This window comes from Neolamprologus brichardi, chromosome 9 (assembly GCF_056152115.1).
Source record: "Neolamprologus brichardi isolate AB-2024 chromosome 9, ASM5615211v1, whole genome shotgun sequence".
Taxonomy (NCBI): Eukaryota; Metazoa; Chordata; class Actinopteri; order Cichliformes; family Cichlidae; genus Neolamprologus; species Neolamprologus brichardi.
Window position 1 is genome coordinate 36,997,493 of NC_142112.1, and position 22,255 is coordinate 37,019,747.

The 22,255-nt window shown below is 41.2% G+C and overlaps 1 protein-coding gene and 1 pseudogene across 6 annotated transcripts; one reads left to right on the forward strand and one right to left on the reverse strand.

Annotated features, from left to right (window-relative positions):
• Positions 1-3,412, reverse strand: part of LOC148101606 (uncharacterized) — a 52,515-nt pseudogene extending 49,103 nt beyond the window's left edge.
• LOC148101609 (uncharacterized) lies at positions 130-21,916 on the forward strand. 6 transcript variants are annotated; one of them, XM_087846507.1, is made up of 5 exons: positions 130-270; positions 561-746; positions 4,266-5,932; positions 19,304-19,936; positions 20,305-21,916. In XM_087846507.1, the coding sequence occupies exons 3-5, from the start codon at positions 4,301-4,303 to the stop codon at positions 20,992-20,994; spliced, it is 2,955 nt and encodes a 984-aa protein (XP_087702633.1). In that variant the 5' UTR covers positions 130-270; positions 561-746; positions 4,266-4,300; the 3' UTR covers positions 20,995-21,916. The 6 variants fall into 6 exon arrangements, with proteins under 6 accessions (XP_087702633.1, XP_087702628.1, XP_087702627.1 ...); XM_087846505.1 differs by lacking the exons at positions 130-270; positions 561-746; positions 4,266-5,932 and adding an exon at positions 15,760-15,880 and having other exon boundaries at positions 19,171-19,936; positions 20,308-21,906; XM_087846503.1 differs by lacking the exons at positions 130-270; positions 561-746; positions 4,266-5,932 and adding an exon at positions 15,760-15,880 and having other exon boundaries at positions 19,171-19,936; positions 20,305-21,904.
• The last annotated feature ends 339 nt before the right edge of the window (positions 21,917-22,255 follow it).

Sequence of the window (22,255 nt, forward strand, 5' to 3'; positions counted from 1 at the left end):
TTTATTGTATACATTTTTTGTAAGCATAACACCTATAATATGGTACTGTTTAATTCTACTTTGTATTGTACTGATGTTTAAATAAAGGTTTGTAAAAAAAAAAAGAAGAAGAAGAAGCAGGGGAGGAGACGAAGAAGAAGGGGTGTGCGTACTGTGCTCTTTGCTGTGTCTTTCCGCCGTTTTAAAAATGGGCACTTTTTGAAGAACTCGTATCAAAGTATTGTGGAGAAGCGTCGTGTTAAATCTAATTGATGAACGGCTTTTTGTGAGGTATGTATTGCAGCTGCGAAGACGAACGTACGTTTTCCTGTTAGGTTACAGCTGGTAGGAAGGTGCGTTCAGTGTGTCTTTGTAATTTTAAGTTTCCATGTCAAACGAGATAAAACAGTTATTTCTGGATGCGCAATTGTTTGCTGAGTTTGGTAACAATGTGTTTTTGTAAACAACGTGATGATTTAAGTCATTTAATCTTTACAGAATATGTGAGCGAGGCTAAAAGAGCAATATTTTTATCTTTAGTAAACTGACGTTTCTAAATGTAACTGCTTTTATTTTATCAGTTCTGATGAGGACAGCTGAGTGATGTTGTTGGTGAGCTTGGATTAAATCATCTCTAAACAAAGAACTTGTCCTCGTGGTGACTGACTTGGGGAGTGGAGGTCAGTGAGCCCATTGTCTCTGCTGGTCCGACTCCAACTACAAAGCCGGCCCGCTCGCCCCCTCCTGAGTCTGAGAGGAGATCCAGAGTAAGTCAGTTATAACTACATTGGTTGCTTAACTTTATCATTTTCTACAGGGTCTCTCTCTCTTAGCTCATTTTGGTTTGATTTCTGCCTTCTGTTTAGCCTCTCTGTTTGTCTGCCTCAGTACGTTAATGTTTTATCATTTGAGTTACACTCTTTGTTTCCCTTCATATGAAGGTGATGTCTGTGGAGATTGTGGGAAATATACATGTAGCAGTATTTCAGTAAGTGTCAGTCAGTCAAGAAGCAAAATAATATTTAAACTAAAAGGCATTAAAAGAAGTGTTTTGCTTGTAACTGCATACGTTCCTGCACAGGGGCGGTTAGAACAGGATGTACTCAGGATGTGGCATACACGATCACGGGGCTCATAACGGACAACAGGAAACAGCTGGGGGTGAAAGGGTTTTGAAACTGCATTCGAAGTGTTGTAAAAAGGAGATGCAGCTAACTGTCGCTGATGCATGATATGTAACTTGCTCATGCATCTTTAGCGTGTACAACCCTTTAAATAAAGAAGTTCTTGTGCTTCCTCTTTGAGATCTACCCGACTAGACTGAGGGTGGTATCATGTACGTCTCCCACATATGTGCTTAATACATAATTGTTGTTGACTGGACCTGATCTGAGTATTGGTTGTTTGCTCTCAGCCCAACATAAAACAATCGGGACAAGAGGCTCAGCATGACCTCATTTAAAATGTAAGTAAGTAAGTAAAGTTTATTTATATAGCACCTTTCACAGACATATGTCACAAAGTGCTTTACAAGGTGAAAACATAATACAGTCATAAAATACATCATAAAAACCCTGGTCTAATTAAAAGCTTTTTGAAATAAAAATGTCTTTAGCTGCTTTTTGAAGGTCTCCACTGAGTCCAAACCCTGTAGAAATAGGGGAAGTGCATTCCACAATCCGGGTGCAACAGCTTGGAAAGATCGGTCCCCTCGGGTTTTAAAACGAGTGTGGGGGACCACTAAAAGGTTTTGGTTTGCTGACCTCAGGTTACGAGTGGAGGTATGTGTATGTATCAATGAATCAGATCAGCAATGTGGGGTGGGGGTGGGGGGTGGGGGGCTGTCTCTGTAATGCTCTAAAAGTTAAAACTAGAATTTTAAAATGGAACCTGAATCTGATTGGTAGCCAGTGCAGCGACTTTAAAACAGGGGTCATATGAGCACCCTTGTTCGAACGGGTCAGTAGCCTCGCTGCAGAGTTTTGAACAACCTGTAGGCGGGCTAGCCCTTTCATGTTTAGACAAGTAAACCGGCTGTTGCAGTAGTCAAGTCTTGTAGAGATAAAAGCATGTATTATCATCTCGAGTTCACTTGTTGACACGATGGATCTAAGTTTAGAAATGTTCCTCAGGTGAAAAAAGCAGGTTCTTACTGATTTAAATGTCCCTCCAAAGAAAAAGCTTCATCAAAAATGACACCCAAGTTTCTAAGGTTATGTTTCTGTGAGGAACCTAAGTCACCCAGTCGCCGTTTAATATCAGGTATTGCACTGCCTGGTGCAATAATCAAAGTTTCTGTTTTGTCTGGGTTTAGCTGTAAGCAGTTATTGTTCAACCATTGTTTAATGTTGGTTAAACAGTCAATCAGATTGGAGGGCTTATGAGCTTCAGCAGGCTTAAAAGAATAATATAGCTGAATATCGTCAGCAAAAAGATGATAAGATACTTTAGGGAACTGCTGTATTATCTGACTTAAAGGAAGAATGTATATTAAAAACAGAATAGGTCCCAGCACAGAGCCCTGAGGAACTCCACACAGCAGCTTTGTAGATTCCGACATGATCTGGTTTGCAGACTAAAACTCCTTTCAGATATATAAGATGAAAACCAAAGCTGTTTTCCTTTTCCACTTTTCTTCTTTCATATTCTTTCTGACGTCTTGTGATGGAGATTTCTTTATTTCATGTGTTGATCATATATTTTGACAACATGACTTTAATAATATCTATAGTACATTTTGTGTGACTTTGTTCTACATATAGGAAAACATCAAATATGTATTTCACAGGACTGACACTCCCAGGCACCATGAGACATTAGGCAGATAGTGAGACTCCTTCTTATCTCCAGGGAGGAGGTGTTGAGATATTACGGTTATATTAATTAAAATGCCATATAACCGTATAGTGTAGTATTAAGTGGACATGGCCCTGAAAAATAAAGGCATTAGACTATGTGTCCTTGGGGGGGTAGAAAGCTGTAGACCAGGGGTCTCAAACCCAAATGAGCCGTGGGCCACTTCTGGCACCGTCATCTCATTGGAGGGCCACTTTAGTGTCCAAGTAGTACAAAAAAGAAAGAACTAAAACACTGACTAATATTTCAAAAAAATTAATGTTTTGTTTGTTTCATTTAATTAAAAATATTGTATAACAAGACAAAACTGCAAACAAGAACGCCTTTTTTTTCTCACTCTCACTATCTGAAGCCTTTCATTGAACTACCAAATAAACAGCTCTTTCTGGCCAGACACGTTGCAGCACTTTTGCTAAAGTTTTGTTTGTATTTAACAAAATAAAAAGGCAGATATAAGTGTACACATTAGTTTTCGGCTGCAAATGAAAATTGTTTTCTTTCCAAATAAATCTCTCACCGAACTAACAGCCAATCCCTCAACATGTTTTCACTCTCTTGTTACCTCGGCCAGGTCCATGGTAAGGAGACCTCTGGCTGATACTTCGGGTTACATGTCATAGCTTTACTGTCTGGGTCAACTTTGCTAGCGAGAGACAGAAAGAGGCGTTGAAAGGCTCCTACAGCAGAACTTTATTGTTTTGGAGGAAAACACGAACACAGTGTACAGTTGAGTCTTACCAGCTTACTTAGAACTGGGCTCATCAGGCACTCTTTTTGGCTGCAGTGGTTATTATCATATATACATGCTTCCATCTCCCATTTCCCATTATTGAATAATATTTTTTAAAATATTTCTTCACATCAATATGCAAGTAGAGGTGATGTGTACCGCAAATGGCCCACGGGCCGCGAGTCTGAGAACCCTGCTGTAGACTCTCGCCCACGCTTGCCTGTGAAAAAGTAGATAACAGGTGACCATCTTCTAGTGGAGATGCATTATAACTCACCTGTGCATTATAATAAAAGGTGTTGATTGCAGCTGACAGTGTCTGCAGACTTTGATAACTGTGTGACACCCTCGTGGTTAATCAGAGGGGAATCTGAGTCATTGTGGATTTGGTTGTACAGCTCTCACACATACAACCTGAACTGCACATTGTAAGTGTGATGTTCTTGAAATAGTAGTAAAAGTAAAAACTAAAAAACTTTGAAGTCACACAAGCTAATATTTTATTCTCAAGTTTAACTTTTACTACTTTTATCCCCAAAATGAGCTCACTTCAAATATTTACCACAGCATAGCGTCCCCAGGCACCTGAGACGTTTGGCAGATGGTGAAACTGTTTATCTTTGTGAGGTAAGAGGGGGCACTTGGGGATGAGCTGAAGGTGTAGACTTGATGTCACTGTTTGGGTTCTTTGTCATTACAGGAGAAAGAAGTGAAAGCAGGCCGAAACCTCAGAACATGGATGATATCAACCAAAAACATCCAGCACCAGCAAGTAAAGATGAGCCAGCGGCGATCCCTGTGGAAAGGACTTTACCTGCTATGAAGCAGCCCAGAAGACGCAAGCGCGCCAACAGGGAGGACAGAAGCTTGAGCTGTGATCAGTGTGGGAAGTCTTTTACTCAGATTGGTCACTTGAAATCACATCAGCTGATCCACACCGGTGTGAAACCATTCAGCTGTGATCAGTGTGGAAAGACCTTTACTCAGAGATGGAGCTTAAAAAGACATCAGCTGATCCACAGCGAAGTTAAACCATTCAGCTGTGATCAGTGTGGTAAGACCTTTGCTCTGAGATGGAGCTTAAAATTACATCAGGTCGTCCACACTGAATTTAAAGCTTTCAACTGTGATCAGTGTGAAAAGTCTTTTACTCAGAAAGGTCACTTAAAGAGACATTATATGATCCATGTTGGAGGTAAATCATTTGTCTGTGATCAGTGTGGAAAATCTTTTCAGGATAGAGATCACTTAGAGAAACATCAGGGCGTCCACAGTGAAGTTAAACCTTTCACCTGTGATCAGTGTGGAAATTCTTTTATTGGGATTGATAGGTTAAAAAGACATCAGCTCATCCACAGTGGAGAGAAACCTTTCAGCTGTGAGCAGTGTGGAAAGGCTTTTACTCAGAAGGGCAACTTAAAAGTGCATCAGTGCATCCACAGTGGAGAGAAACCTTTCAGCTGTGAGCAGTGTGGAAAATCTTTTTCTGATATTGGTCACCTAAAAAAACATCAGGGCGTCCACAGTGAAGTTAAACCTTTCACCTGTGATCAGTGTGGAAATTCTTTTACTGGGATTGATAGGTTAAAAAGACATCAGCGCATCCACAGTGAAGTTAAACCTTTCACCTGTGATCAGTGTGGAAATTCTTTTATTGGGATTGATAGGTTAAAAAGACATCAGCTCATCCACAGTGGAGAGAAACCTTTCAGCTGTGAGCAGTGTGGAAAGGCTTTTACTCAGAAGGGACACTTAAAAGTGCATCAGCGCATCCACAGTGGAGAGAAACCTTTCAGCTGTGAGCAGTGTGGAAAATCTTTTACTGGGATTGATAGGTTAAAAAGACATCAGCTCATCCACAGTGGAGAGAAACCATTCAGCTGTGATCAGTGTGGAAAGTCTTTTACTCAGAAGTGCGACTTAAAAGTGCATCTGCGCATCCACAGTGGAGAGAAACCTTTCAGCTGTGAGCAGTGTGGAAAATCTTTTACTGATATTGGTCCCCTAAAATCACATCAGCTCATCCACGCTGGTACTAAACAATTTGTATGTGGTCTCTGCGGAAAGGCTTTTTCTCACATGACTAGCTTAAAATCACATCAGCGCACCCACTCTGGAGTTAAATCATTTGTATGTGGTCACTGTGGAAAGGCTTTTTCTCACATGACTAGCTTAAAATCACATCAGCGCACCCACTCTGGTACTAAACAATTTGTATGTGGTCAGTGTGGAAAGTCTTTTTCTCACATGACTAGCTTAAAATCACATCAGCGCACCCACTCTGGTACTAAACAATTTGTATGTGGTCAGTGTGGAAAGTCTTTCATCCATAACAAAAGTCTACTGAGGCATCAAAAGACCCACAAAGTGTCCTCCTGTGAGAAAAGTGGCAGACCAATGGAACATTACCCTGACAGGGATCATTTGAACACAGTGGGAGAAACAGGGGATCTGAATAAAAGTTCTTCTAGATGCTGCGTCAAACTTAAAAAGCTTGAGATCAGGCTTCACAGAATTCAGCTTTAATTTCCTGAGAAAGTCAGAGCTTCACTATGTCTTTGTAGATCTAGTGAAAACATGAAAGGGTGCAAAAAGAGGCACTGTGGTACTGCATGATGAAGTCAGAAGTGACAGAGAAGTATGTGAGCGTGGTTCAGGACATGTATGTGTGGTAGCAGTGACTACCGCACATACTTGGGTTGAAGGTGGGGGGAGGATTACATCAATTCTGAGCCCCTTCTTTCTTTTTCAAAGAGAGGGCAATACTCAGGAAAGGATGATGACAATAGAGCTGCAAGACAGGATGGAAAGAGAAAGAGTTTAAGAGAAAATCATTAATGTTGTGAAGCGATCGAGCCGCGATTACAAAATTTTAGCTTATGGAGTTAGTTATCCCAACACAAGTTTAGCAAGTTAAACTTCACTGTCTGTGTCCACAAACAGCATACAGAGCAAACATTACTCCCATCATCTGATCACAAGAAAAGCAAAATGTCAGAACAGTTCACCTTCTGGGTCAAACTGTCAGACCTGTTACTGTTTATTTGGGTGTTCATCGTGAGGTAATTATCAGTGTCAGTGCTGTGCCACTTCTGTTGTAACTCACATGAAATGTGTTTTAAATGGGCTCTATTGTCTTACAATAGCTCCAGAAGGACACAACCGTTCCTGCAATTTTTAATGTTACAGTAAAAAAAAGTAAATTCATAAATTTGTGTCATTTTTAAACAGGCAGTATGTGGAAAGTTACACATGGGTAAGAATATATTTAATGTTTTCAGTGGTCTGTGTTTTCTTACAGGATGTGAGTGTGTTTTGCTCCATGAAGAGACAAACGTACATTTTTTTATGTTGCAGTAAAAATAATTTTATTGTAAGTCATAAATTTTAGTCATTTTATCCGGACAGTATGTAAAAGATTAACTGAATTCTATGAAAAATAAAATGTAGAAAGATGTGATGTATCTTTTCGTGTTTTTCTGAATAATTACACACTGCTTAAAATTAATTGCAGTATATTTATTTATTTATTTCTTCCTCTGTAAGAAACTGACTTGCTGTCCCTTTTTTATTATGTACCTAAGTAATTGTGGGTAATATCTTGATGCATGCTCAATCAGGTAAGGAAGTCCCAGAAGTTGATTCTGTTCATCTGGACGTAGCGTTTTCAGTGGGACAAACGTTTCGTAACTCATCCAAGAGACTTCTTCAGTCTCAGCTGAAGACAGTGGTCCTGAACCAGAAATGGTAAAGTTGCTGTGTATAAGAGCAAGGATATTTTATACAGTGGCTTGCAAAAGTATTCGCCCCCCTTGAACTTTCCCACATTTTGTCACATTACAGCCACAAACATGAATCAATTTGATTGGAATTCCACGTGAAAGACCAACACAAAGTGGTGTACACGTGAGAAGTGGAACGAAAATCATACATGATTCCAAACATTTTTTGCAAATAAATAACTGCAAAGTGGGATGTGCGTAATTATTCAGCCCCCTGAGTCAATACTTTGTAGAACCACCTTTTTCTGCAATTACAGCTCCCAGTCTTTTAGGGTATGTCTCTACCAGCTTTGCACATCTAGAGAATGAAATCCTTGCCCATTCTTCTTTGCAAAACAGCTCCAGCTCAGTCAGATTAGATGGACAGCGTTTGTGAACAGCAGTTTTCAGATTTTGCCACAGATTCTCGATTGGATTTAGATCTGGACTTTGACTGGGCCATTCTAACACATGGATATGTTTTGTTTTAAACCAGTCCATTGTTGCCCTGGCTTTATGTTTGGGGTCGTTGTCCTGCTGGAAGGTGAACCTCTCAAGTGTTTTGCAGACTCCAAGAGGTTTCCTTCCAAGATTGTCCTGTATTTGCTCCATCCATCTTCCCATCAACTCTGACCAGCTTCCCTGTCCCTGCTGAAGAGAAGCACTCCCAGAGCATGATGCTGCCACCACCATATTTGACAGTGGGGATGGTGTGTTCAGAGTGATGTGCAGTGTTAGTTTTCCACCACACATAGCGTTTTGCATTTTGGCCAAAAAGTTCCATTTTGGTCTCATCTGACCAGAGCAGCTTCTTGCACATGTTTGCTGTGTCTCCCACATGGCTTGAGGCAAACTGCAAACGGGACTTCTAATGTGTCAACATTAAATTCTGGTTCACTTTGCACGTCAGTCTCCAGTAAAGTCACTACCTTGTGAATAGGTCTTTCCAGATATATCAGCCTTGTCAGTGCTTTTCCCCTGTAAAAGGTAGTTTCACTGGTCTTGAGCGTCACATTTCGAACCTTGCCATCTGGGCTCTCTATAGCCTCTACTATTAGAGCAAGTTTCCATTTACATCTTGGAGCATTATCATCCTGCAGTATCACAATGTCATTTACTTGCAGGTTTCGTGAGACGTTCTGCCATTTCTGTCGCCGCTGGAAATTTAACAGATACTCTCGCCTCCACCTTTGCCAAAACTCATTTGCTAGAAATTGTACTCTTTTCCATCTTTTGTTCAAGTACAAATCCTCTCTGCAAAACTCTCCTGGAGGTGGAAGAATAACTGAAGATTTCATCGTTAATATGTGATTGGGAGTTAATGGCTCTGGTCCCAAGGGATTGTTGAGATACTCAACAAGGTCTGCTGTTAATGATGGGCATTGTCTCGGAAAGCAGTGTTCTTAGACTAGCTGTATCGTGTTTGTTTGAGAACTTGTCCAGCATCGCTGTCAGTACACTTCGTACTGTTCGAATTTGACGTTCCCAGATGCCCCCCATGTGGCTAGCTGCCGGAACGTTCACCACAAATTCACAACCAATAGCTCTTTGTGGTTCTTGATCCATATCCTTCATTAGCTCCAAAAGTTCTCTTTTGGCGCCCATAAAGTTTGTCCCTTGGTCGCATCTTAATTGCCGGACAGGACCTCTTATGGCTATCAGAACTTGAAGAGCGTTCATGAAGGCATCTGTCGATAAGTCATCTAGCGTTTCAATGTGCACAGCTCGTGAACATAAACACGTGAACAACATTCCATACCTTTTGACTTCCTTTCTTCCTTCCTTTACCATGAATGGACCGAAACAGTCGACACCACAATACGTGAAAGGAGGTGCTGTCAGACACTTTGATGAGTCTTCACATATCTCACGCCAAAACTTCTGAACTGGTGGACAGAACCAAAGAGCGTGGATGTAATTGTCCGGTGTATTTGCTAGACAGTGTGAGCAGTTTTTGGAAGGTGTATAGCCCATCTTGAACATCCTATGACCAGTATAGTACACTCTATGTAATATTTTGTATTGTATTAATTGCAAACTGGGATTTCTGATCCATTGAAAGGTTTTTAAGCTGAATCTGTTTCTACCTTGAGAAGCAATATGTTTGAGTCCGAAATTGCAGCATCCGGGAGATGAAGCTGCTCCGAAAAGATGCACTCTCATCCTGTACACTGAAGGCTCAGAGTTTAAATCGCCTTTGTCCCACCAAAGAAATCTCAAATAGTCTTGATGCTCCTTGATGACGTGGAATTGGTGGAACCTCCTCTCCACATCACACATGGTGGCGATGGGGCCCTTTCTGAATCGACATAACACTCCAATCAGTGCATTGGTAAGATCTGGTCCAGTCAGAAGGTGATCGTTAAGAGATGTCCCCTGGAAATGGGCCGAACAATCAAAAACCACACGTATCTTCTCAGGTTTGTGGGGGTGGTAGACCCCATGGTGCGGTATATACCATGCTGCCTCATTATCCAGTTCTTGCTCTGGGACCTTCTCTGCGTCTCCACGGGTTATGATGTTGTCCATGAACTTGACGTAATCTTCATAGTATTTCTTATCTCTTCTGAGCCGACGTTCCAACGAAGACAGTCTATGCTCAGCACATTGTTTGTTGATTGGAAGATTTGGGTTGTCGGTTTTAAATGGCAATGGGAGTTCATAGTGACCATTTTCCTTTTGCCTTATGCCTTTGGTCACCTTTGACATGAACAAAATGTCTTCCTGAGAGACTGGATTGTCATCTGTTGCATGCTCAGAGAAATCAGATCCCAAAGCCTTTATTACATCAACTGGACCAACTTCCTTCACTTGAGTTCTGCATACAAAATGCACTTCTTGCTTGAGTTCAACTGCTTGTTGTACTGTAGGAGTAACTTCTCGAACAATGATTCTGTGGCTTATGCCAATATCATCATTGTGATTTTGAACTTGAAACGTACAACCAGCTACGCTCCAGCCGAGATCAGTTAGCTGTGTGTAAGGCTGATTCTCCTCACCTGCAATGACTTCCTGTGGAAGAAGGGCTTGCTGACAGTTATAGCCGAGAAGCAGACCAACTTTGCATTCAAGCATTGGAGGTAACCTATCTGCCAGCCTTTTTGAGGTGAGGCCAATTCGAAGCAGTTTCAGACATCGGGATGTGTGATCTGTTCACAGGGATGAACTCTCTTGTATAGACCGGTGGCAATGTAATTCTCTTTTCCTGCTTGTAGCCTCTAACTTGAAGATTTACCAGTTTCTCGCATGGTATGACTGTTGACTTGGCAGACATGGTCGATAGTCTTAGATGAGCCTTACTCTTATCTGTGTCGAGATCCTGGGCCACTTCATCCAAGATAAAGGATGTATCGCTCTGAGAATCGAGCAGGGTATATACTAGAACTTCTCTGTCTGGGTGATTTTTTGACGAAACCCAGACAGGTAGAATGGTGGATGTCAGTGTGCTCGAAGTTACTTGAGTTACTCTATTAGAGATTGCGGTTGCTGATTCATCTCCTTCGTCCTTGTCTTGAGAGTGATCATTCATTTCAGGTATTATCGTTTTACGCTCTACAAACTTGTCATCATGCACACACGTGGGATGCTTCATCTGGCATTTTTCACACGTGTTCCTTTTATCACACTTCTTAGAATGATGTCCCCCCTTTAAACATCCAAAACACAGCCTTTCTGCTTGTACAAACTTGATACGATCCTGGACTGATTTTTCCATGAATTTGAAGCATTTATCCAGTGTGTGACCATTTCTTTTGCAGTAAAGTAAACTGAAGTTTGTCTCTGAAGCATTTTCCTATAGTGAACAGATCTCCAAAGCGCCTTTCCTGCACTTCCCAAGCTGCGTCATACGCTTCATCTGTGCCCACTAGGAAAAATCCTTCAACCACTCTCTTTGCGGGTCCACCAAGATACTTCCTGAGATAATAGAGTCTTTCGTTCTTTGGAATGTTTTTTCTTTCAATCAAGGTCTCAAATGACAACTGCCAGTCCTTGAACTTTAAAGGGTCACCAGTGAACAGTGCAGGTTCCGGAGTTGGAAGACGATTAGCACTTATTGCGTCTGCTAGTATGCCGACTAGATCCAATTTGGCTGTGGATGAGTTGCTGAAGCGGCAGCTTGTGTTGCTTTAGGGATAAATGGCAGACTTGAAGCGTTAACTGCTTGGCCTGTGGTGCCCTTAGGTTGCACACCAGGATTTTGTTGGGCTTTGTTTATGACTGTGGGAGTATGTGGAACAAATGCAGGGCTTGTGGCATTATGGGCTTGGGTTGTATTTGGAGCTTGAGAGGGAACTTGTGGTGGAGCAGGGATTGCTGAGGTTTCGCTGTCAGTTTTGGTACTGCGCACTAAACTACGACTTTCAGAAATACTTTCAGCTTCTGCATAAACCTTTACTTTAGCTCTTGCAGCATTCAGTTTTTTAACCTCTTCCAAGCGTTCAATCTTTCTGCGCTGCTCCTCTATTGCTTGTTGCCTTTCTAAGTTTTCAAGTTCCAACTTTTTTAGTTCAGCTGCTTCTCTTTCTTGATCCTCCATTACTGCTAATATTTCTTGACACGCAGCTGCCTCAGCCTCTGCTTCTATTCTTTTGATTGTTTGTGAGTATGACTGGCTTGAACCACTTTTAGACCTTCGTGATTTTGACTTTGATTTAGTACTTTCAGATCCTAAGCACGACCCAACATCTGGCCATGGCTCTTCATCACCATCTGCAGATCTCCTTGTAAGTGTTTTTCAGCTCTTCTGACAATGAACGAGGAAAGTGATGTACATGCATCCACTTTGCGTCTTTCATCTGCATCAGGAGTTTGTATTTGCCATATTTGTTCATAAATGATTTGTACATCTTTGCAGGCAACATTTACATTGTTGATGAGCTCATTCAATTCACTCTCGGAAACTTCATTTCTTAATATTACTTTGCTCAATCTTGCTTCATATCTCCATTTTTCAAAAACAACGGCATATCTGTGTTGGAGGCCTTTGAGTTTCTTCTCTTGAAGCTCTTTACCCTTTTCTGTTAGTGTTCTTACTCTTTCACTTTTACGAACAGTCTGTAGTTCTGTAATTTGTTTATCATCATTTTCTTCCACTTCGGTAAGTGGTACAGCGTGGTGCTCTTCGAGATCTTTGTCAACAATCTCGGGAGTCTAGTTAAATGTCATTGAGCGCACTGTGTTCAGAGTTCAAATACTTCTTAAATGTGTGACTTAAGTTACTTTGGGGTTACTGTTACTGTATACTTTAAGTGCACCTTTTCTTAAAGGACCTTGTAAACTTCACTCAAACTTTGACCTTAAGCAAGCACACAGAACTATTCACCAAACTACAAAGCATCACTTTGAAGTACAGTAGAAATTAAATAAACTTTGACAAATGTGTTATAGAAACTTATTGTGGCTCTTTAAACTTGACTTAAACCACTCTTATTCTACCTTTAACACTGTCCTTTATTAATTTCCACCTTACTCCAGTTGTATAACGTTGTTGCTGCTGTGCTTGGCTGCTTGAGAATGGTGAGCTTATGCAATGGCGCCCTCTTGTGTCGCTCCACTTCACCGTCACTCTCTGCAGCTGCCGTCTTCGTAATTAGCTTCTCACCGGCACTGGCTAGGGCGAGTTTTCACTGTAACTCCGAAATGACAACACAGGCACGGCTTCTTCAAGACGGGCACTTCGCTGCATTTATTGAACGCCGTGAAAACTACAAACATAAAACACAAAGGCTTTAAGTGCTTCAGTCTATCAAAAGTAACACTGGTGCTTTAACAACAAAAAATTACCTCGTGGCCACCTGCCACTTTGGAGGTCCTAGAAGAATACCTTTACAGTCTTGCGGATTCTAAATTAAAACATAAAATAGTTAGAACACCATACATTACAAATTTTCACAATATTACAATACAGTTATAGCAAATGACAAATACCTTGTACAGCTGGTAGACTAACCAGGCCTTTGCAGATAGCTCGCTGAACTCCTTAGCGTGATTATTAAACGTGGGCTCACAGCCTATATTATCACGCCCAAACCTCGCGATAATAGCGGTGTAACAAAACTTGTACTTTGTGACAAGATAAACACACCTTTACAATATTGACCACAGAAATGTACAAGCAAGAACATTTTAACTGCTGGAACAATCTATTAAACTTCTGTATACATAAGCCATTTCTGTGACACTTACAAGCTGTGTGCAGATCAACAATGGATAATATATCGAGTGCGGGAGAGAGTATGAGCGTGCAGCGTTTAAAGCGTGGAAGTACTGACCTTACTTTGAGTTTGATTCCATGAAAAGTGACAAAAACATTAGTGTCCATTCTTCGTGGGAAGAAAACTTCTTTTTACAGCGAAAAAACCCCTAAACTTCCAAGCAAGCACCAAGTGCGCTACCACATAATGGGAAAATCACAGAGAAATTTGTGGATTCTTCCATTGACCGCTGCTTTACAGGTGAAAAGGGAGCAACAGGACCGCTAGTCTTTGATTTTATTTATTTTCTGCTGTGTTTTACTTGCATCTATTTGAAAGACTGAGTGTAAACACAAAAAAATATTTTATTTTATATGCTGGAATGGGCAGAAAATAGGTTTAAATGTTAAACAAATTTCTTCCAGTCAGAGAATGTTGCATATAATTTAATTTTTGCTTGATGCAAAAGTTAAAAGATTAAAACTAATAAAACAAGTTTTAAAAACCGACTTTTCCATTTGATTACATTTTGTATGATAGATTATGCAGAAATAGTAGAATTGGGCTGAAAAATCTATCGCTTTATCACCTGTTCAGGTTGTAAATTGTGTTTTTAAAAAGTAACTAAGTAATTAATTACTTTTGAAAATAAGTAATCAGGTCCATCATTACAATATTGAGGGCTTTGTATAATAGTCTAACTGCAAAAATAAAGATCAACGGTGAACTTTCAGATGCTTTTAAGCTTGAAAGATCCACAAGACAGGGATGCCCCTTGAATCCACTCTTATTTGCCATTTCTATAGAGCCGTTGGCTCAAAGGATTAGGCCGAATGATAAAATAAAAGGGATTAATATTGTTGGAAGTGAGCAGAAATTGGCCTTGTTCACAGATGATGTTTTGGTTTACTTATCAAAACCTACATAATCATTTATGGAGCTTATGTCAGTGTTAGTGGAGTATGGGTCCTACTCGGGATATAAACTGAATATACAAAAAACACAAGTTCCTAGTAACTTTTTGCTGCCGTCCTCCTCTCCTCCTTGCAGCGCAGGCTTGCCGCTGCTAAAACTAAACAGAGCTCCCTGAAAGGCACAGCCAATCACATTGGCCATATTTGTCACATGACGTAGGACTCCAGTAGAGAACGTAATTTAACTCTTTCTGCTCCGCTGGGTGAATGAGACGTTGACAGATCAGGTTTTTTTTTTTTTTTTATTTCTATCGGTTTTGTTTTTCTTTACTCGAAGAGATCAAATTATTGGTGGGGACACGTCCCTTCCGTCCATGCCAAATCTACGCCCTTGTGCTCCTCTTTCTCTCTCTCTGCAGCTCAAATGCGTTTTCCCAACGGAGCTGAGTCACGTGACCGCACAGTAACAAATCCCAGCAGGGCAGGAAGAAGGGGGCGGAGCAAAGTGAGTCTGCCGCATAAGAAGAAGTGTTTGCACAGACAGAGCTGCTTTTTCATCCACAGCCAGTAAAGAAGTGAACCTACAGAAGAGAAACAAACCAAAGTATCGATCATATACCACTACCAACGTTTGGATCGATATCTGCATCGATCTTCCCACCCTTGTCTCCTGGATCGTGAAGGACCTCAGCCATCCCAACAACGGACTGTTCTCTCTGTTGAGGTCAGGAAAGAGATTCCGCTCCCTGAAGACCAACACAGAGAGACTGAGGAGGAGCTTCTTCCCGCAGGCGATACGGTCTCTCAATCACACCACCACACAGTACTGACCCACACATATAGTTCTTACACACACACTGGACATTCTGGACATTTGTTTACACTTCATCACTTTAAGCATATTTGCACTGCACAAGACACTGTATAATGTGGATTGCAGCTGCTGTTATTGTGTGTATATATATTTATATTTCTCTTACATTCTTATAAATGTCTATACTTTGTATTTTGTTGTACAGTTATCTTATTTTCAACTTTAATTTATATATTTTATCTTATTCTTTCCCAGTTAAATTTACCCTTCATTCTTTTTGTGTTGTACAGTTATCTCATTCTTAACTTAATTTTTTTATATTTTATTTTATTCCTTCCTGGTTAAATTTACCCTTTTTTATTTTCATATTTATTTATTTCCTATCTTATTCATAGCCTTTTCTTTTTCTTTAGGTCACGAGCAGTTGTCCAAGCATTTCACTACATATCATACTGTGTATGACTGTGTATGTGACAAATAAAAAATTTGAATTTGAATTTGAATTTGAATTTGGATCGTAGCTGAGATCAGCGTGAACCACGTGGGTCTCTGCTCCCTGATCTGTTTCCTGTGTTTGGAAAGAGTTCCAGCTTCATCACGGAGTTTCTCTCGGTTTGTGGGCTCATCTAAAGGTAAGCACCGAGCTAACTTTACTGTGAGTTCAGTTCATGTTGAGTTTAGCTCCTGAATGAGGTCTTCTGCTGCTCTCCTCGGTGTCTGTTCACAGTTTATTGTGAACACGTTGAGAGAAGAGTGAGAGAGTGTTTGGAGAAAAACACCAACTAATCATTAGCTCAGCATGCTGGGAGAAGTTGGAGCAGAAAAGTCTTTTCATTGTCCCTGCCATAGCTGGACTGGCCATCGGGCATACCGGGCATTTGCCCGGTGGGCTGCTGGCGATTTTTTGTTTTTATGGGCCGATCGATTTTTTTTTTTTTTTTTTTTTTTTTTTTTTCTTGGAAGGGTATGAATGAAAGGTGTTGGATTGGCCAATTGGTCATGATCGACTCTGGGCTGGACCAATTACAGCCGAGGAGGTCGGATGCACCCTCCCCCTTGTTTAGCAATTTTATAGGCCATCCATCGGCTTTGTTACTTCGGAAACATGGCTTAACAATTTCCAAGACGTAATCCGATAACAACCGATCTCTTTACCTGTCGGCTTCCCGTGGCTGTCATGCAACAGGTGTTGTGCCAAAAACTGATTTCCATTGTTTGCGTGTATTTTTTATATGTAATATCTATGTTGGTAAATAGACTTCAGTGAACAGCCTTTACAAAGGGGCTATATATGGAATTAAAAAATTATCAGTTTTTTCAAGTATATTTACAACTCTGTGTTATTGTACTTACATTATAACCAATCCGCTCCTTTATCCCCATTTTAAATATTTTTACAGAACTATTGTAATATTTGAGCCATTTCTGCTGTCCAACTACTTCTTACAAAAGACATTTTTAATGTTAATTAGACTTTTTTTTAACTGCATAAATAAAGATTATATAAAAGTCACTGCCAAAGACTGATTGCGGCTTCTACCTTGTTACACTAATGTTGTTTGTAGCTCACTTTGACTTTATGTCATCCATGAGGGATGCATTTGACATATGTTTCACATATTATAGCCCAACAAGTGACTTATAGCAATTTAAATACGAGCAATCAGTTTTTGGCAAATACCGGAAATCAGTTTTTGGCAGACAATCACTTTTTGGCACAACACCGGCTATTGCAGTTAATAATACAACAGTTTCTTGCCATTTTTTGTGTTTCTTTTTATCGCTGTGTAACTGAGTTCAATTGAAAGCCTGCATGCGCTAGTACCGCTTGCCACAAGTTCCCAGAATCCTTTGCGGTTTTACCCCTGAATGACATCGCATTTTTGGTGGGCCAGTCTCTAGTCAAAATGCCCGGGCCGATTTTTTGTCCCAGTCCAGCCCTGGTCCCTGCAGCTGTTTTTCTGCATGCACCAAACCTCTACAGCCTCATTTCAGATTCAGATTCAGATTCAGAATTTATTTGTCACATACAGGTTGCCCTGCAGTGAAATGAGACACCCCCCCCCCCCCCCCCCCCCCCCCCCCCCCCGACCTTACACATATAACACAGACATTACATGGGGGTTACAAGTCGGAGATCGGCAGTTACGGAAAAAAACACTGAAATGTACACACAATGGGAAGGTACAAGAGGAAAAAAAGAGACCCCTACTCATGCTGTGCTTCCATGGTAGGACAGCACGAGAACAGGAAACAAAAAAAAACCTCCTCTGCACAAAAAAAGCACATGAATGTTCACAGCACAACATTATGAAGACATAACAAGCCACAGGGATGGGTAGGGGGATGAGGAGTAATCCCAGGCAACACAGAAGACATCCTGCCACTGCGCCGACTCGCCAGCGCGGGCCCAGACCCGCCTCGTGTTCCCAGGAGTTAAACAAGCATCGAAGGCGTTGGAAAGGGAAGGGGGAGATGAGTGAGTGCTTATCAGTGTAAGTGTGTGTGTGTGCGTGTCCATAGTTCAGCTGAGACAGTGTCCTTCGCCCTATCAGGCTAAGTAAACAGTCCTCCAGCCAATCCAGGTGGCCTTGCTGGGATGGGGAGAATAGTCATCACACAGTCGTTATCAGGGAGTGTTTGTCCGGCTTCAGCCTTGGGCCTGTGCAGCTGGCGCCGTGGTGGTGTCTGCATTTGATCCCGAATTTGTTGATTTATTGAGAATTTTCAAAGCTGATCTTTTTAACACTCTGATACTGGTCTTTGGCAAATACCGGAAATCAGTTTTTGGCAGACAATCACTTTTTGGCACAACACCGGCTATTGCTGGTCCCTGCAGCTGTTTTTTTCAGACTTCTCGTTGAGAAGAGGGTGTCAATAGCATTCAGACCAGTTGATCAAATCCATAATTCTCTTTTAGGTTTTAGAGAACGACAGTGAGAGACTGTTCCAGGGAAAAGAATAATGCACATAAGACAGACAAGGACAGCGAGGCTAAGCAGGGAAGATAAGGGTAAGGAGGAGAGGAGAAAAATGCGACCGCCTCCGCTGAGAGCCAAACGAGAAAATTTCTATTTGAAGTGATAACAGGAAATGGATGAGAGCGATCTGCTGCAGTATCAGGGTCACAATAAACTTTATTGTCCAGCTGCTGTGAGAGGAAGTGAACTCCTACAAAGTCTCATTTTAATGAGTCTGGCTGCTGTAAAGTGATGCACAGGAAGATGTTAACAAAAACTAATGAAACAGAGATGAAAGTAAACAGTGTTCATATTTGAAAGCACAGAGAATAAAAATATATTGTGGTGGTTAATGTGCAGCTCTTGGTGATTTGGGAGAATCGTGTTTTAATCATGTTGTGGATTGAATGTTGGGTTTTATTTATTTTGTTTACAGAAGTTTTGTCCACCTGTGATCGATCAGATTGATTTGTTGTTGTTCTGTTCAGTTTTCTTTCTATAGTGAAAGTTCACAGCAACAATCGTCTTAAACTGCTTCATATTGTGATCCACTGTATGGTTTATGATGGAGTCTGGTTCAGCTGCTTTGTTGAGATCTGTATGTTAAAGACTCTTTTTGCATCTCTACGCTCCAGTATGGAGGGAAGCATCATCGGGGGGTGGAGACACTTATGAAGTGGTGATCAGGTCCAGGCTATTTTGAATGGTGGAGGTGGTGGGTCATAGGGGGCTGAAGATGTTGAAGCGGGTGGGGTCGGGGAGATTATTTATCTCCTTGTGACAGAAGCCAGTTTGTCTCGTTTGCTACAAAGAATCGACTCTTAGAGCAAACTTGTTCATGAACTTCACATCACTGACAGCCTCGGGTTTAAAACTAGTGTTAATGGAGGGAGTTTGAAGGTTCAGTTTGTTCCACGACTGCATTTCACTCACTGCCTCTGTTTGTATCTCTGTCACTGCAGGACCAACGTGGAGCGAGAAGTCAGCGCTCTCAGGAGGCCGACAAATTTGTTGAAGATTGAAAGGGAGGAAAAATATAGCTATTACGAGTGTGGGAAAGATTTTACTGTGAAAGCTTTACTAAAAATGCATCAGGCCATCCACACTGGAGAGAGACCGTTCAGCTGTGACAAGTGTGGAAAGTCTTTTACGAGGATGTCCAAGTTAAAAAGACACCAAGTCATCCACACTGGAGAGAGACCATTCAGCTGTGAAGACTGTGGAAAGTCGTTTACGTGGTCTGATGACTTAAAAGCCCACCAACTCATCCACACTGGAGAGAGACCATTCAGCTGTGACGAGTGTGGAAAATCTTTTAAGCAGTCTGGAAACTTAAAACAACACCAACTCATCCACAGTGGAGTTAAAGCGTACAGCTGTGATCAGTGTGGCAGAGCTTTTACTCACAGTAACCACTTACAGAGGCATCTAGTTACCCACTCTGGAATTAAAGCATACAGCTGTGACATTTGTGGAAAATCTTTCAGCCGGATAGACAGCCGAAATACACACCTACGCATTCACACCAGACATGATGTGTACAGCTGTAGTCAGTGTGGTAAACTATGTTTAACAGGCACACAGTTACAACAACACATGTTTACCCACTCTGAGGAAAGACCTTATAAATGTGACCTGTGTGAGAAGACTTTTAAATCTCCACATGACCTGAGACGACACCAACAGATCCACACCAGAAAGAGACTCTCCAAGTGCAGTTACTGTGAGGTATGTATTTATATTTTTATCTTGTGATTGTAGCCTGACTGTTTGAAACAACTCTGCTCATCAAGTTGTGCTAGCAATTCTATTTCATGGAAAGACAGCTCTGAATGATTATTCAGACTCTAATCACAGTTTTTAGTGATAGTGTTTGAGAATTATATTACTGTTATTGTAGTATTAAATTAGTATTAATTTAAGGTTTTTACTATTATCATTTTTGTAGCATATTAAACTGACCTGAGTGTTATTAGTGAGTGTTGTTAAACAGTAAAATGTAATTGGACGTCTGCAGAGATGCTCTTTATTTCAGGCGACGTTCAGGATAAAAATGTTGAAGGACTGACTTACACTGTCTTTGTGTCTTTGTTTAGAAGCAGAGCGACACAGATGGATCCAGTTCTCAACCCTGTCATCACTGTGGTGGTGGGAAACACTTTCGTTGTGACCTTTGTGGAAAAACTTTCAGTCATCAATGGAACCTTACAATACATCAACGTAGACACACTGGAGACAAAATGAACTACTGTAAAGAATGTGGGAGAGGCTTTCCCACAACAAGTAAGTTAAAACAACATGAACTCATCCACCTTGGGACCAAAAAGCATCTCTGTGATCAGTGTGGGTCATCCTTCACCACTGCAGGTCAGCTTAAAACACATAAACGAGTCCACACAGGAGAGAAACCATACAAGTGCAGATACTGTGACAAAAGCTTCTCACATTCAGCTAATCGTAACTGCCATGAACGTACACACATGGAAGGAAACTACAGCTGTGACCAGTGCGACAAGAGCTTGGAGAATTTCAGTTCATACTCCGAACACAAACGATCCCACGTTACTAATAAACTCTTTCACTGTTACCAATGTGCCAAAATATTCACCTCATTATCTGCTCTATGCAAACATCAGCGTGATCATGCAGGACTGAAATCACTCCCATCTCTGGATCACGGTGAATCTGCAGAGACAGAAAGATCCTCGTCTGGTTTCAGGGTCAGATTCAAAACCCTTGAGATCAGGCTCCACAGAGTTCACAGTGAATCTCCTGTAAAGATCTGATGAGGCAGTTATGAATGTGCCTCTCGTTACATTTTAAGCTTTCTAAACTGTTCTACTGCAGTGTTGGTGTTGAGTGGTTAGCTTTGTTTCAGCAGTTGAATCAAAAAATCTGTTTCCTCTTATTGTGTTTTTATTGAATGTATTTTGATCCATGTGTTCTGAAGATGTTTTTTTTGTTGAGGTTGTTTGTGTTATGAAATCCTTCAACAGTTAAACCAAAATTTGAAATGTTAAATAAAGAAATTGTTTGATGACAAAGAGTTTGATCCATGATGTCATTTCCTGTATATCAAACCAAAAACTGACGTGACAGATGTTCTCAGTGACACAGATGGAGGTTTATCAGAGGAGACTTGGCTGTTCTGACACTGAACAGGGTTCCTGCAGCTTACTGAAAATTCTGACCTGAAATTTATAAAAAAAAATATCATCTTTAAAATCTTTTATATTTTAACAAAGTTGCTGTAGGTATTAAAAATTCTGAATTGTGTTTGAGATATAAAAAGATTAATTTCGGAAAATAATCTTTTAAAGTTGTTGTTTGATTTGCTCAGTTTATCAGAGTTTCCTTTGTTGGCACTGCCTCTCTTCAGAAGTTGTTGGTCTATATTGACATGACAGCAGATTTTTCGGCTGGACGTCCATGATGTGGATCTTAGGGACCGAGTTTCAGAGGTGATCTCCCCCAGCCTCACTTGTTGCTTTCTGTCTGTCAGGAAGCTGGTGATCCACTGACAGGTAGCTGGTGACACGCTGAGCTGGGAGAGTTTGGAAGAGAGAAGTTCAGGCACAATGGTGTTAAAAGCCGAACTAAAGTCCACAAACAGAACCCTGACATAAGTTCCCGGGCGGTCGAGGTGTTGCAGGATGTAATGCAGCCCCATGTTCACTGCATCATCCACCGACCTCTTTGGTCTGAAGGACATTACAGGGCACCAGCTGGACCCTCTGCAGTTTGCCTACCAGGTCCAGCTGGTGCCCTGTAATGTCCTTCAGATGGGCTAACACCAGTTGTTCGAAGGATTTCATGACCACAGACATCAAGGCGACAGGTCTGTAGTCATTCAGTCCTTTGAAGCAGGATGGAACTTCACACAGTTCCAGGGATCTGTTGAAGATGCGCGTAAAGATGGGAGCCAGCTGTTCAGCACAGGTCTTGAGGCAGGAGGGTGAGACGCTGTCTGGTCCGGGGGCTTTCCTGGGCTTCTGTTTCTAAAGTAGTCGGCTCACATCCTCAGTGTGTATTCTGAGTTTCAGGGAG

What these genes read in the sequence shown, in the direction of transcription:
- LOC148101609 (XM_087846507.1), top strand. Translation starts at nt 4,301, where the DNA reads ATGGATGATATCAACCAAAAACATCCAGCACCAGCAAGTAAAGATGAG. An exon ending in GGCATCAAAAGACCCACAAA is followed by an intron (nt 5,933 to 19,303) that starts GTGTCCTCCTGT and finishes AAAATGCATCAG; the next exon opens with GCCATCCACACTGGAGAGAG. An exon ending in CCAAGTGCAGTTACTGTGAG is followed by an intron (nt 19,937 to 20,304) that starts GTATGTATTTAT and finishes GTCTTTGTTTAG; the next exon opens with AAGCAGAGCGACACAGATGG.